Source organism: Neophocaena asiaeorientalis, unplaced genomic scaffold, assembly GCF_003031525.2.
Source record: "Neophocaena asiaeorientalis asiaeorientalis breed wild unplaced genomic scaffold, Neophocaena_asiaeorientalis_V1.1 scaffold180, whole genome shotgun sequence".
NCBI lineage: Eukaryota > Metazoa > Chordata > Mammalia > Artiodactyla > Phocoenidae > Neophocaena > Neophocaena asiaeorientalis.
In genome coordinates this window covers 4,105,951-4,121,434 of record NW_020173697.1, presented here as the reverse complement: position 1 = coordinate 4,121,434, position 15,484 = coordinate 4,105,951, and the positions used below count along the sequence as shown (strand labels likewise).

Sequence of the window (15,484 nt, the reverse complement as noted above, 5' to 3'; positions counted from 1 at the left end):
GTTCCAGAGAAGCTTCCGTTATCTAGTTGAGTTTACCGATGTAAAAAAAAATATATATATGTTCTGGGGTGGGAGGGAGGGAGGTGTGCTTGTGAAAGGGCAACTCAGGGGTCCTTGTACTCATGCAATGTTCTGCACCTTGCTGGTGGGGGTGGATGCACAGACCTACATGTGTGGTAAAATTTCACAGAACTAAATGCTCACACACAAATGAGTGCGTGGAAAACTGGGGTGACCTGGTTAAGACTGGAGAACTCTATCAGTATTGATGCCCTGATTGTGATGGTGTGCGATGCTTTTGTGAGAGATAACCACCGGGGGAACTGGTCAAGTGTACGTGGGATCTCTGTAGTATTTCTTACAACCACGTGGGAATCTAGAACTCTCAAAATAAAAGGTCTAATTACCATAGACTGGCATCTTAAAAAAAGTATTTCTCAGAGTTCTGGAGGCTGGCAAGTCCATAACCAAGGCTCTGGAAGATTCAAGGCCTGGTGAGGCCGGCTTCCTGGTTCAGAGATGGCTATCTTCCCGCTGTGTCTTCGGAGTGCTCTGGGCCTCTTTTATAAGGACACTAACCCCATTCATAAGGGCTCCACCCTCATGAGCCCATCACCTTCCAGAGGCCCCACCACCCAATACCATCACATTGGGGTTTAGGATTTCAATATACGGTTTTCGAGGAGACACAAACATTCAGTCTGTTTGTGAGTATGGCATAATCATCTTATTCTTGTATTACAGCAGAAAACCTTCTATTTTTAGCTACAGATAAAGAAAAGCATTTCTAGATCATCCAGCTGTTCTGCTTTTATAGTCATACTGAAAATCTCTCATGGATTCAAAATGATTGGGAATAAAATGTCTGATTAATAGTCTGGTTATTGAGTTAGTGAACTTGTATGAAACACAGCAATTACTATTGTCAAAGGATGCACAGAGAGTAAAATATGTTTAACTCAATCACCTCAAATCCATGATGGGATGAGAGAAGGTAACATAAAATAGTTAGAAGATATCTAACTATTTATCTGCATATATTTTTATAAAAACTTGGGTTATTATTTTTTTTTCAGGATCTGGCAGGGTTTCAGAAATATCACTAGTGTATCTCAATAACTACTATAATGACAAAAAATTAGGAAAGTTGTATTCTGAACACACAAGAAAACTGATCCCAGACTTCCCATATGAGCTGTCATCTTTCTTTTTCCTACAAATGTATTTAAATTTTCTATAATTTCTCAGGTCTTAACACTTTCAAAATTTCTTCTTCATTAGATGAAGACATTTCTACAAATATGGTGCCAGGTCTTAATTTTTGTAATGTTTCAGCTTTAGAATAATCTCAAGTGGAGCCAATATTAAAATGTACCTCTTGTATGTTCAAGTGTCTGCTACATGGTGGATGAATTTTCTCAGTCTCTAACTGTAATCAAGCATCTTACTTCATGCATAATAGCTTGGTCCACTGGCCCAACAGGTGAGGTAATACTAGCAGGAAAGACAGGAGACATCATCTGACAGTGAGGGCTATCTGCACAGCTGGTATGGAAGACGTTTACCTCTTTTCTTCAGACAAACTTGTCCTTTCTTTCCTACTTCATGTAAAGACCTTGAGGTTTAGAACTAGGAATATTTTTAAAGCTTTGGGACAACTTTATTCACCTCATCAAAATGGCTGGGTGGAACAAGTATGCCACAGTAGAAGTAATAATCCATCAGACCTAAAAATCAGAGACGCCGATCACGTCAGGGTCTCCAACGCATGTGAGCTTCATAAGAATCATGAAAACTTTCAGGAAACAGACGATGTACGGCATGAAAAGTGAACAACAGAAAGACCCTCAATCTCGCTAGTTCTATGCACAGGTAATTTTTTTTTGCATGATTCATGTGAATTCCCATTCCATAATGAGCTTTAAAACATGAGTCCATTATAAGAAAACCTACGCCATTGGTAGTGAGAAATTCGCTTCTTGAAAAATTCATATTGCTATGCATCAACCTTCATTCATATTTTTTAGTTTAGTTAATATCTTAGGAAAATTCTTATTTTACTCTTGGCGTCTTTATTTTACCCAACAGTTAAATGCAATTGGTGCTGGCTCTGATTCACCTATTATTGAAAAATACCTCAATAAGCCACTTAACACATACATACACTTCTTTCAGTGTGTCATCTCTAATGGTCCTTCCAAAACATACTAATCTATGGAGGCACTTAATTTGCTGGTTCTTTCATTTTTCTGGCAGTTGAACCATCCTTTACTTAATGAGCTGTAGCATCAGGGCATCTCCGGGGTTGGGGGAGCACCTGATTCGCCTACTTCTGCCTCCAACACCGTTGGCAGAAACCATTTAAACTCAAAAGGGTCTCTGCCACATGGCGTGTAATTCATGTAGTGGTGCCAGGAGCACCCACGTTTTTTGGTAATCGTCTCTTTGACATGAATACACTTATAATTTTCATTTGGGGTTGACAGTAAAGGAAACTTTTATTGTGGCAGGACAAACTCACGCTTTCAGCTCCAGATGCTCAACAAGGACCAGTGTGGAACCACTTTTAAGATTTCTGACTCAGCGCTTAAAACCTACCAACACCGGAGCATGTCCTAAACGGGGTCACGGGCTCTGCTACAGCAGAGATGTTCAAGCAGAGCGGAACCCCTGCGTGTTAGGGACTCTGCCGAAAAGACAGGGAAATCAGAAAACCTGACACTTAGTTTCCAGCTCTGTGACTACACGCTTTGAAAATCACTCAGATTAATATTAAGCCTTACCTAGGCTCCTGTGATTAAGGCCCATGAGAGTGCACTATTCCAAAACCTGTAAAAAGAAGAAAAAATTGGCAGCTGTTTGTTCTGGGTCTGAAGATATGTACCAGTCAAAATTACGCAGTTAGGACAAAACTTTCCTATCTTCTCTTCCCTGGTGGCACAATTGTTCATTTTTCCATGAATGCCACCTTAGTTCTCTTACACCTTTTTTTTTTGCTTGACAGAACCTCTGGATCTTAGTTACAGTTTATCTAGTAACCCATTCAATAATTTCGTTGGCCTCTCCAGATCTACAGCAAAACACTGATTTTCTTTCCCATTTGGTCTTGTCCTTTCTTGTTTTGTTTACATGACCTCATCCTATCTGAGAGGAATCCAGCTTTCAAAGTTTTCAAAGGGCACCTCCTTAGCATATTCTTGGATTTGGTCTGGACTGGGTTCTGTCTAGGTGTTTCGTGTTGGATCTATGACTAATGCCTTCTCCCATGGAACGTTCTGGGTAGGGGAGTTTCCTGGTCTTTGTGGATTTTCTACAATAAGCTTGATGTTACATGTTTAAAATTATTTCTTTGTATAGATAGCCATTTATAAAAAATAAATGGCTATCCCGTTTGTCAGGCCAGAGTTAGGATTTTTGAATTTGGATAAAGTTTGTAGATTCACGTAACAATTACTTCATTTTTCCCTTTTCCCCAAGATGTGCCACAGATGCAAAAGGTAGGGGCGAGGATTGACTAAAGATTTCTTACCACTGGAAAGAGTAAATCAGGCCACACTCACACAGCCTTGAGCTGGGACACGACACGCTCAGCACACTTGTGCAAGTCCTTTATTAAAGCAACAACCAAAATACAGGATGGCTCACATGTTTTTTTGCTTTTTTGCTGCTATAACAATTTAAATATTAGTCATTTGTTTATACCTTTAAATTATTCTTAAAAGGTGAACATTTATAGCTCACAAATCAAGTTTGACATTTCCGCCCAGATACATTTTTCCATCTTATTTCCTGGCTTTAACAAAGAAATTCCAGAACCAGAGGAGCAGCACATCAAACGTTAAGTGCCAGCATCTTCTGTGAGCGGTGCTGGGGTGTCTGAGAGATACACTGAAGGTTTTAATTCCTCGTTAAATAAAAATAATTTATGCCAGAATATTCTTAGAACTATTTGCTTTCTGTTTTTACATTCTCTATGAGCTTCAGTTTCGACCGTGGTATTCTAAGCATTAGTCCCCTTAAAAATAACATTTCTAAAATATCTCAGTGAAAGATCATTATCACCCTCATACAACATTTTCTTGTATAACAGACACTCAGTCCTTCAGAAAGCATAAGAAGCAATTGTTTTTTTCTATTTTTTCCCCACCACTGATTTGTTTAATTCAAACCTTGTTAATCACTGGTTTAACCCTAAGGGTCATTAGGAAGATGAACTCCGTTATCTACTAAAGGATTTTTAAATGAATAGGTGAATGTAAAAATGACTAATACCGTGAAGGTAACAGGTGCTCAAAACGCGTCTGTGAATATACAATGAGATTTGCTGGCTATGTAAAGAGTACCAATGAATTAGCTTAAAAAGCAAGAACAGAAACCAGGATTATGATCTAAAGGGACTGCCAAAAGGGTACGTGAAGACAGGTACAGGGAAGTAGTCGCTGAACTGCGCTGGGTATAAAGTAGAGTATCTGAAAGATAAGGTAAATGCTCCATTTTCTTACCCAATGAAACACTGGGAGGAAACCCCTGTTCACAGAACCACAGGGGCTGCCCTTGAAGAGTTTTAGCACTGGTACAACACTGAAATTCAACCTGCAAACACAGGAGTCTGATCTGCCTTTTGAAACGGCTCGTCCGCTGGCTGGGACTGGGGTTTCTAAGGCTCAGCTGGTTTGTGTTGGCTGCATTACATTTAGAGGCTGTCTGTCCAAATCTTGCGAACATTCTTTCTGCCTAACATTTTCTTCACGAGCGAAACAGCTGAACAGCTCTGAGATCACCAATAAAGAACAATCCAACCATTAGATGAGAAATGTTACCAGCCCAGTGAATAAGTTACACAGCCATCCTTCAAGCCAAGTCTTTCAATCAAGTTGCTTTCTTATCTCACATTTGCCCTTCAAAGGAAGTCTGAGCAACACGGGATGTCTACAATTAAAAATGAAACACACAACGAAAAGGATAAAGAAGGGAAGGATTCCAGACTCCACTGTGTGGGAGGCCAGGCCTTTTGGCTCGGTTTTGAAAAAAGAAACGCTCACCAGCCATCGTCCCGGGTGTAATGACACAGTACAATAATGCTCAGGATGGGTAAGGACATTCAGTTATTTTCAGAGCGATTTCTATACATTATAGATGTCACATTTGGTTCCTAGAGATTTAGTCAAGTATTACTATTTCTTCTTGTCAAGCATGATATACAAAAAGATGAGAATAGATGTGCCCTAAAAATATGAAAATATAATATATAAAACAAAACCATTATAAATTACATAGATTTGCAGTATAAAATTTTTTCCCATTTAGAATAAATACCATCCAAGTGTACAGATCATCTAAGTGAATTAAATATGCACACATATCTGAATCATTTTCAGAACTTCAAGAAAAAAAAATCGCTAGAGATATGACCAGATGACTCAGAAACCAGAAACTGCTTACTTTTGAGAATAATGACCTAAGACCCAAAGGACATGGCTTGGGATTTAGTGCTAAGCTGTTAAAATTGCCCAAATGAGTCTGACCTGTGCATGTATGCATACACACACACACACACACACACACACACACACACACACACACACGCTCACAAGCAGCCATACTTTTATGGATTTCTATGAAGCTGAACAGTTTATCTTTGAAAAATCAGCCCAAAGTCACGAGGTCATCTCTGTTCCATATTCTAGCAGGAGAGCTTTCCTATTCTGTAAAGAAGCTACAGGATGAACAGGAAGAGTGTAGCCTTTCTGGACAGAGAAATCTTCGTCGTAAGCCAGCCTCCTCTTTGGTTGGCTGTTATTCTACCAAGAGCTTTCGGATGCCTTAAAGAGGGGAAAGGTTTTGAAAAATCTATATAATCTCGCCGGTCTAAAGAAGCTAAAACCAACCTGAAAACATTCTTTGGTCACACGTTTCTGCTCCTGCTCCATAAAAAATCTGCCCGTCTTTAACTTTCTATCCCTAATCAGTGCCTAGATGGGAGAGATAGATGCCTTTTCCTGTAATTTCCACGTGGAAATGTGCACATGGGTTTTGGTGGAGGGAGAACTCGACAGAATGCAAAAAAGTTCATGCAGTATCACAAAATGAGTGTGGGTCCCTGTTGCTGCTTTGGGCGTACAGATCCATGGTAAGAATGTGCTGACCTCCATGACAGGTGGAAAATTCTACGAGGTGGAGATAAAACTCTCCTGCAACCCCAATACAGAAAACCCTCGTCCAGAGAGTGCAAGTGGGAGGTCAAGGTCTCTCTGGACTGTTCACGACTCACTTTTTATGTGACCACCCAAGACACTCCTACCTGATGGCAATGGGTCATTTGAGGCCAAGAGGACTCTGATCCAACTGAGTCCTAGACTGCCTGTCACACCAGTTATCTATACATAGAGAAACCCCTGAAGCCAAACCCTCTGCCCTCAGCTACAGATTTAGATGCTTTTGCTGTGAAGGTTGGCGGCAAGAGTATCTAACCTCACGTGCCCATGTTTGCTCCCAAGACTGCTTGTCTCCTGCAAGGGGGGCCATCACAAACTTTCCATAAAACTCTACAATGTCTGAGCCGGATGGGATCTGGGGACCCATCAAGTCTCACCTCTGTGTTTGTCAGATGAGAAAGATTAAACCCAGGGGGGTGCCGAAGGTCACTTATCCAGATAGTGAGAGTGAGGACTAAACATCACGGATGCTCTCACGATCCGTGTGGCCCAGGGAACCTCCATGGAAACCATGATGTGGCCGTGACCCTCAAGACGACTTCAAGGTTATGGCTCCCCTGCTCATCAATGGAAATGAACGAATACCTCTCATTCTTCCACGATGACATCTAAACTGCAGACGCTGCCCTAATGATTTTGGGTTTTGAGCTTTTGAAACCGATCCTCTTGATTCGCATCAATACTAACTTTCAGCATTAAGAAGATGAGAGGAACCAGAGAGGAAAGTGAAAAATCTTTCGAGTAATTGTGGAGGAGGGCCAGGTGATTCTGCGGGAGAGGGGACCATCTAGATGGAGCTCGAGCCCATCTGGTCTGTCCCTCTGCCAGGGAAGGAACGGAGGTCCCACCTGCCCAAAGCCTGTGGTGCTTACTGGCACCATCAGACGAGATGCTAGCCTTTGGGTGACTAGTTTTGTCGTTTCTATAACATCATTCTGCCGCACATACAACTGCTTTCTTGTGGGACAAAATTAATTCAAGAACTCTGGAGTGAAATTTGATGCCATCACCCGAACCTTTCACTCTCCCCTTCAAGGACGGACAAGTTAGCCCTGCAGTTCAGGGAAGTGGGCCTGGCTAGGCGATCCCACGGACCCTCACACTTGCTGCCCCAAACCAAGTGTCTGGGTCACCGGACGGCCCCTGGCGGCCCACATTCTACACCTACATGGATTCCTCAGATGCCTCTGTCTCTGGAAGCAACATGCGTTCCAGATCAAGCAGCAGCCGTGTTTGGAGGATGACGTTACTTAAACGTAAAAACAGCATTTTTCATGGACAGTTTGGGTAAATTCAAGTTTACAGTCTCCCTGCCATCTCAGCTGAGCTCACCTAAAGGCTCTCAGAATCAGACAGGCAACACATTTTTATTTGGCTATTAAAGTGCTATCCTGGGCAAGGTTTTTTTTTTTTCTCTCAGTTTCACAACAGTAGCTTCATTGGAAACAAACAAACAGAAAAGCGATGGATGGAGACAGGCCTGGGAAATGACAAAAATCACGAGGCTGGTAACTGCTTTGGAACATTACAGATGACTTGTGGGTATCAGCCCTGACACCAAAGCCTCTGAGGTAAAAGTTTGGCGGGGGGTTTGAGGGGGTGGGGGGAGAGAAATAAGGACAAAGTGGCAAAGGGGACGAAACCAGAAGGAACGATTAGCATTCGTATCACAACGACTCGGTTATAGGGGAAGAGTGAAGGGGGGTTAAAACTGAGAAGAAAGTGCAACAGACCCACGGACGTGCAGTTGCTCTCGTAGCAGACCTATAACTTTTTAAAGGAAAAGCACTGCAGTGTGCATTGGACAGGGCTCTTGACCTCATAGTCTCTCACACCAAAAGGGCATCAGTGATTAAGGTATCTGGCAGAGAAGAGCCTCTGAGATTCATGCCGCGCGCACAGACACCTGCCCAAGGTCGCCGGCTCTGCACCCTGCCGCTGCTTGCATCCTCCATCGCGGGGCGCGGTCCGGGCACACAGCACGCACGCAGGCGCTCCCTTCTGAAGGGGCCTGGCTCCTACCTACGGGACAGGCGTCTCCGGTAAGGCTTAGCGGCGAGGGCGGACTGCGTCTGGCCCTGGGGGTGGGGGGGCGGCCCTGATTCTCGGGGTGTGCATAGCTTCTCGGGGGGGCGTTGTTAGACATGGCTTTCATAGACGACGCGGGCATTGCTGTCGCACGCCCCAGCCGGCTCTGTGGCTTCCAGGAGACCTGGGGGCAGGACATGGTCCGGTACCTCGACAGGCGTGGGCTCCTCGGAGGTCAGCGCCGCGGACGTGACCTCGGTGGAAGGCGCCGCGGACTCGGGGGAGTGCTCGGCCGAGGGCTCGGTGTCCTCCTCGTCTCTGGCCTCGAGGGGCCCCCCGTCCCGGTCATCCGTGGGCTCCCTCCGGGTCTGGGGGTGCACGGACACCTCGATGGCGATCTGCTGGGGCTGCTCGTGCAGCGACGAGGCGTCTGAGTCAGCGGTGGGGGACTCGCTCCGCTGCAGGGCGTCGGGGATGGTGTAGACCTCGTCCCCGGTGGTCGCCTCCTGGCCCTCAGGCGCGTGGCGCACGAAGTTCTGGCCCTGCTCCTCCAGCCCTACCACCTCCATGAGCTCCTCCACGATGGTCCTGCAGTTCATGATGAGCGGGGGCAGCGGCACGCTGCGGGCCAGCTCCTCGATGTAGCGGGCGAACTCCATGGTCTTGAACTGTGTGACCTTGGCCAGCTCCAACGTCTTGGCCGACGTGATGATGGGGATGCGCTTGGCGATCTCGAAAGCCTTCTGCAGCTTCTCGGCGCCCTCTGTGCGGAAGAACTCGTTGATGGCCTTCTCGGTCTTCTTCAGGTGGCTACTCATCATGCAGAGGCGGGTGATGTTGAGGGCCAGCACCACGGCGAAGGCCACCAGGCACACCACCATGTAGTACACGCCCATGTCCCCCGACGTGAAGACCACCCTCAGCGTCACCGTGTTGTTCACGGTGCCGTGGACGTTGGCCGCCACACATGTGTATCGACCTCGGTCCGTGAAGGACACCTTGGTGATGTTCAGGAGGCCGTCGTGCATCTGCCACTTTCCTGCAGGAGGAAGAGGACAGAGTCAGCCGGGCCCTCCACTCCCTGCAGCCACTGCCCCGCACGTCGCTGAGCACATCTCCCACCACCATGTCTGCCACTGTCGACGGCGCCCACGGCGAACGCCGACCTCGCCAGACGGTGACGGCGTTAGCTCGCCTAATCCTCACAACTCGGGGAGGAGCTACCAGCACCGGCCCATTTTACAGGATGGGGAAACTGAGGCACAGGTCCACTAAGCCACCTCCCCAGGGCGCCAGTTTGGAAGCAGTTGAGCTAGATGTGAACTCGAGCCCAAGAGGCTGTACTCTTAATACCAAATCATACTGTGTGATTCCACATCCTAGAGAAAAATAAACAGTATGGAAAATACTTGCTCTTACTAGAGAATTCCTTAATGTAGCACCTGATTTTCTAGCCTGCCTGTGAGCGTGGCTCTACAGAATATATATGCTCACTGGAGAGTTTTAATACTTTTCAGAAGATAAAGTACTTTAGGATCAACATAAAAACTGGAGTAAATCAATTAAATTGTAATTGTTCGCCTGGGTTTCTCATATTGAGATTGAAGTAGTCCTGGTATGACCTCGGTTGATGGAAACATAAATAATTGAGAAGCTACAATGAACTACGTCACTTACCGTTACAAGCTAACTCTGTGGAGATTCAGAGGCTGGGTGTGAATAAGCAACGATTTGGTTTCGCTTTGCAAATAAATCACAGACCCATCAGGTTGAAACCAGGCCTCACACAATGGAGAATGCACACTGAAAAGCGTTGTAATAGATAAGAATTCTACCCGCCTCTGGCCTGGAAAGGATCGTTGCCCTGGGACTGAGGTTCTTAATCTGAATTAATCTTTGCTAGGGATTACTCCTTAGTCTGCCTGTGTACCCGCAGGTCACAGGACCCCGGGAAACGTGATCCTAGCTTTGCCTTCCAGGTCTTGGGTCTGAGCCTTTCTGAAAACCCTCCACCTCCCTAGACCGTCCTGTAGAGAGAGAAGGGTCCCGGCCCGGCCTCGGGGGAGTTCTGAGTAGCAGGACAATCTTTCTGCGTAAAAGCACTCGCGTCCCCAAGCAAGCCAGAGGCCTCTCCTGAGAGATGTGGCAACTTAGCACGTGGTTTCCTTTTAAGGGTGTATTATCGCTTTGTATTTTTTATTTATTTATTTTTTGCGGTACACGGGCCTCTCACTGCCCATATCGCTTTGTATCTTTTTAAAAAAGGAGAAATTTGTGAGCACCAAAGTGACCAGGGTCTCCAGGGACTGTGGGATGAGACAGCAGAGGCCCCCGTTATTCCAGGTCCTCTGCTCCAAGGACCATCCTTCGGGAGGCTGGCCGGAGCCGTGGGTGCCGTCGGGGACCTGCAGCCCCTCCTCCCGCTGGTCTGGGGAGCCTGGCAGGAAGCCTCTTGTAGATGCTGCCACATTCCTCTGCTTCCTGAAGGAACATCTGAGAAGAGTGGTTCCTGGTGTCCCCAAGTACCCTGCTTCTAATAATTCAGCCAGTGTACTTTCCCGAGAGTAGGAAACACTGGTTTGGGAAATCTAGCGCATTTCCGTCTCTTGTGAACGTGTATGAACAGACCACCCTAGCGCCCGGCCTGTGAAACCTTCTCTCGTCCAGATGGGCAGAGGCAAGCCTCCCACCCTGTCCGTTCATTCCCGAACATGAAACTTGATACTTCAGTGGCAGATTTATCCAAATAGAGAATAATCTGAGCAAGGGAAATGATCAATTTGTTGTCTTAAAATGTGCATGTTTCATCAAACCACACTACAGCAGGCATAGAAAAAAATAACAACTCCGGTTGCCTGAAAGCTTATGATAGATGTGGAAGGTACTGGGTGCCAGAGAACTACAGACTCTACCTATAGGAGTTTCTCATACTGCTTGTTGGAAAACAACAGGAAATAGGAAGGGAGAAGGTGAGATGGTGAGGTTCTTTGTATGAGGAACAGTTAGGATCAATTTGGCCACCTCCTAACCTCCCACCCTCGCTCCCTCTGTGGAGGAATTATTATCTACAAATTCAAGGACAGAGAGGAATTATCTACAAATTCAAGGACAGGGTAGGGGGAACCAGGGTGTGGAGGAAGAGCAGAAAGGAGTGCTGAACTCAGAAGGCAGGCACCTGACGATAACAGGAACAGCTCTCTCCCCACACCTAGGCAAGGCGCTCAGCGATAACTGCACCTAACTGTGATAGAAAAGTGAAGTGTAGAAATGCAGGCCAGTTACAAGATGCCAACAATTTCCTCTGACTATTCAAAGGGTTTCTGAACTTGGATTTTATAGTTTATCTTTAAGCATGTTTTTTTTTTGGTGGTACGCGGGCCTCTCACTGTTGCGGCCTCTCCCGTTGTGGAGCACAGGCTCCGGACGCGCAGGCTCCGCGGCATGAGGGATCTTCCCGGACCGGGGCACGAACCCGCATCCCCTGCATCGGCAGGTGGACTCTCAACCGCTGCGCCACCAGGGAAGCCCTAGGCATGTTTTTAATCGTCTATTGATGTATATTTATCTATCCTGGACCCAAACAATTCAAAACAGATACCGACTCAGACACTCCAGAAGTTCCCTGTTGCACGGTCAAAACAGGCACAGTCTGGAATCAAACACAATTAGGTGACACTTGTAGTTCATTCTGGGGAAACCGGTGAGATGTAGAGTGCATAACTTATTAGTTTGGCACGTATTCTGCTTCTTAGTCCAGGGCCGTGGGTCCTTGGACTAACATCTATCATATACCTTATCCAATAATTAACCTCGTTTGTTCTGGAAGCCCGAAGCCCAGCCATGAATCTGTGAAGTGACTATATTTGCCTAACGATAAACCACAACAATGAATCACATATGATTATCCTGAAACAGGCCGGTATTACCCGTAATAGAAGCTGTGACACTATAGTTAAATAACTGAGACCCATCTCTCTGCCAGCAAGTCCCTGTTTCGAGTCCACGACAAGGACACCAAGACATCCCTCTCTTCAGGGTTCAGTCCTTCACTGTATTTCTCTTGAAACAAAACACACGTCACATTTACTTTATGGATTAAGGTACTAGCAATGCTGCTCAGGCTTCTCAGGTACGACGAGGTTAAAGGGAACGTGTGACCTGGACTAAACATTCTTTTGCCAGATCTCAAAGCGAGTCTTGGGAAGCCAACACACACACACACACACACACTCATTCTGATGACAGAAGATTCTGACCTCAAAGGTGATGTATGTCTGTATCATGTCCTGTTTAAAGGCTGATACATTCCTTCCTTCCAAGGAACTAAGACTAAATACTTCCTCTCAGCCTCAGCATGACCTTCGATTAGTGAGAAATAAAGATTTCTGCATGTTCTCCCGCTGTATGCAGCCCCGAACACTATGAACCCCACCCTGGAGGTCCTCCCACATCAGCAGGGGCCCAGGCTCATGGAGAATCACAGGCAGCCGCCCCTCTAGGATCGTCTCGAGAACATTCCTGGGCCACATGTTGCCTTTCTCCTTAGTCTGTAAATACCTTGTCCTGAGACCCAGCCTGGAAGGTCTGACTTCAGCCATCAGGAGGTCGAGGGAATAAAAAGGGCCCCGGTGACTGTCACAGGGACCCGAAGACCCAGCCACCTGGGGCGGGGAAGCTTGGTGCTGCAGCTCCAGGGATGATTTTAAACTGGAGTTGAGCAGGGATGTCACAACCATGTGCTGAATTCTCACTAAGCTGCATCATTTCAGCACAAGTAAACACCTAAAATGTGAGCCGCTGACGCTGAGTCACTTCAACAGGCAATGATTTTGGAGGAAATGCACAACTAAAAGATCCTGCATGCCGCAACTAAGAGATCCTGCATGTCCCAGCGAAGATCCCACATGCCACAACTCAGACCCGGCGCAGCCAAATAAGTTAACAAGATTTATTTTTGTTTTTTTTAAAAGGCAGATGTTGAGCCATCACTTTCTGATTCTAATACCAAAGATTCCGTGTCAAACGTTTCCCTGACAGACTGGTTCAAGATGGCCGACTAGAAGGACGTGCTCTCACTCCCTCTTTCGAGAGCACCAGAATCACAACTAACCGCTGAACCATCATTGACAGGAAGACACTGGAACTAACCAAAAAAGATACCCACATCCAAAGGCAAAGGAGAGGCCACAATGAGACAGGAGGAGGGGCGCAATCCCAGTAAAATCAAATCCCATAACCACTGGGTGGGTGACTCAGAGACTGGAGAACACTTATACCACAGAAGTCCACCCACTGGAATGAAGGTTCTGAGCCCCACGTCAGGCTTCCCAACCTGCAGGTGCGGCAACAGGAGGAGGAATTCCTAGAGAATCAGACTTTGAAGGCTAGTGGGATTTGATTGCAGGACTTCGACAGGACTGGGGGAAACAGAGACTCCTCTCTTGGAGGGCACACACACACACTGGGACCCAGGGGAAGGAGGAGTGGCCCCATAGGAAACTGAACCAGACCTACCTGCTAGTGTTGGAGGGTCACCTGCAGAGGCAGGGGGTGGCTGTGGCTCACTGTGGGGACAAGGACACTGGCAGCAGAAGTTCTGGGAAGTACTCCTTGGCGTGAGCCCTCCTGGAGTCTGCCATTAGCCCCACCGAAGAGCCCGGGAAGGCTCCAGTGTTGGGTTGCCATGGGCCAAACAACCAACAGGGAGGGAACCCAGCCCCACGCAACAGCAGACAAGCAGATTAAAGTTTTACTGAGCTGTGCCTACCAGAGCAACACCCAGCTCTACACACCACCAGTCCCTCCCATCAGGAAACTTGCACAAGCCTCTTAGATAGCCTCACCCACCAGAGGGCAGACAGCAGAAGCAAGAACTACAACACTGCAGCCTGTGGAACGAAAACCACATTCACAGAAAGTCAGACAAGATGAAAAGGCAGAGGGCTATGTACCAGATGAAGGAACGAGATAAAACCCCAGAAAAACAACTAAATGAAGTGGAGATAGGCAACCTTCCAGAAAAAGAATTCAGAATGATGATACTGAAGAGGATCCAGGACCTCGGAAAAAGAATGGAGGCAAAGATTGAGAAGATGCCAGAAATGTTTAACAAAGACCTAGAAGAATTAGAGAACAAACAAACAGAGATGAACAATACAATAACTGAAATGAAAAATACACTAGAAGCAATCAATAGCAGAATAACTGAGGCAGCAGAACGGATAAATCACCTGGAAGACAGAATGGTGGAATTCACTGCCGTGGAACATAATAAAGAAAAAAGAATGAAAAGAAATGAAGACAAGCTAAGAGACCTCTGGGACAACATTAAGTGCACCAACATTCGCATTATAGGGGTCCCAGAAGGAGAAGAGAGAGAGAGGACCCGAGAAAGTATTTGAAGAGATTATAGTTGAAAACTTCCCTAACGTGGGAAAGGAAATAGCCATGCAAGTCCAGGAAGTGCAGAGTCCCCAGGCAGGATAAACCCAAGGAGAAACAGGCTGAGACACATAGTAATCAAATTGACAAAAATTAAAGACAAAGCAAAGTTATTAAAAGCAACAGAGGAAAAATGACAAATAATATACAAGGGAACTCCTATAAGGTTAACATCTGGTTTCTCAGCAGAAACTCTACAAGCCAGAAGGGAGTGGCACGATATACTTAAAGTGATGAAAGGGAAGAACATACAACCAAGACTACTCTACCCAACAAGCGTCTCATTCAGATAAAATGGAGAAATCAAAACCTTTACAGACAAACAAGAGCTAAGAGAATTCAGCACCACCAAACCAGCTCTACAACAAATGCTAAAGGAACTTCTCTAAGTGGGAAACACAAGAGAAGAAAAGGAACTACAAAAACAAACCCAAAACAATTAAGAGAATGGTAATAGGAACATACATGTCATAAAGCAACTGTTAACAGCTATAAAAGAGGAAATCAACAGTAACACAATAATAGTGGGGGACTTTAACACCTCACTTACACCAAAGGACAGATCATCCAGGGAGAAAATTAATAAGGAAACACAAGCTTTTGTACCAGATGACTTCACAGGTGAATTCTATCAAACATTTAGAGAAGAGCTAACACCCATTCTTCTCAAACTCTTCCAAAAAATTGGGGAGGAAGGAACACTCCCAAACTCATTCTATGAGGCCACCATCACCCTGATACCAAAACTAGGCAAAGATACTACAAAAAAAGAAAATTACAGACCAATATCACTGAGGAAT

The 15,484-nt window shown here is 45.8% G+C and overlaps 1 protein-coding gene across 4 annotated transcripts in view; it reads right to left on the bottom strand.

Annotated features, from left to right (window-relative positions):
• The window catches only part of MFAP3L (microfibril associated protein 3 like), a 47,056-nt gene that overhangs the window by 21,352 nt on the left and 10,220 nt on the right, over positions 1–15,484 (bottom strand). The window contains exons 2-4 of one of the 4 annotated variants that reach the window (XM_024750524.1): positions 8,453–9,282; positions 2,784–2,829; positions 1,426–1,494 (exon numbers count right to left, since the gene is read on the bottom strand). In XM_024750524.1, coding sequence (XP_024606292.1) covers positions 2,818–2,829; positions 8,453–9,282 — 842 coding nt within the window. In that variant the 3' untranslated portion in view covers positions 1,426–1,494; positions 2,784–2,817. Of the gene's footprint in view, positions 1–1,425; positions 1,495–2,783; positions 2,830–3,577; positions 9,283–13,757; positions 13,781–15,484 lie in introns of those variants that run through there. The other 3 variants (XM_024750523.1, XM_024750525.1, XM_024750522.1) reach the window with 3 other exon arrangements.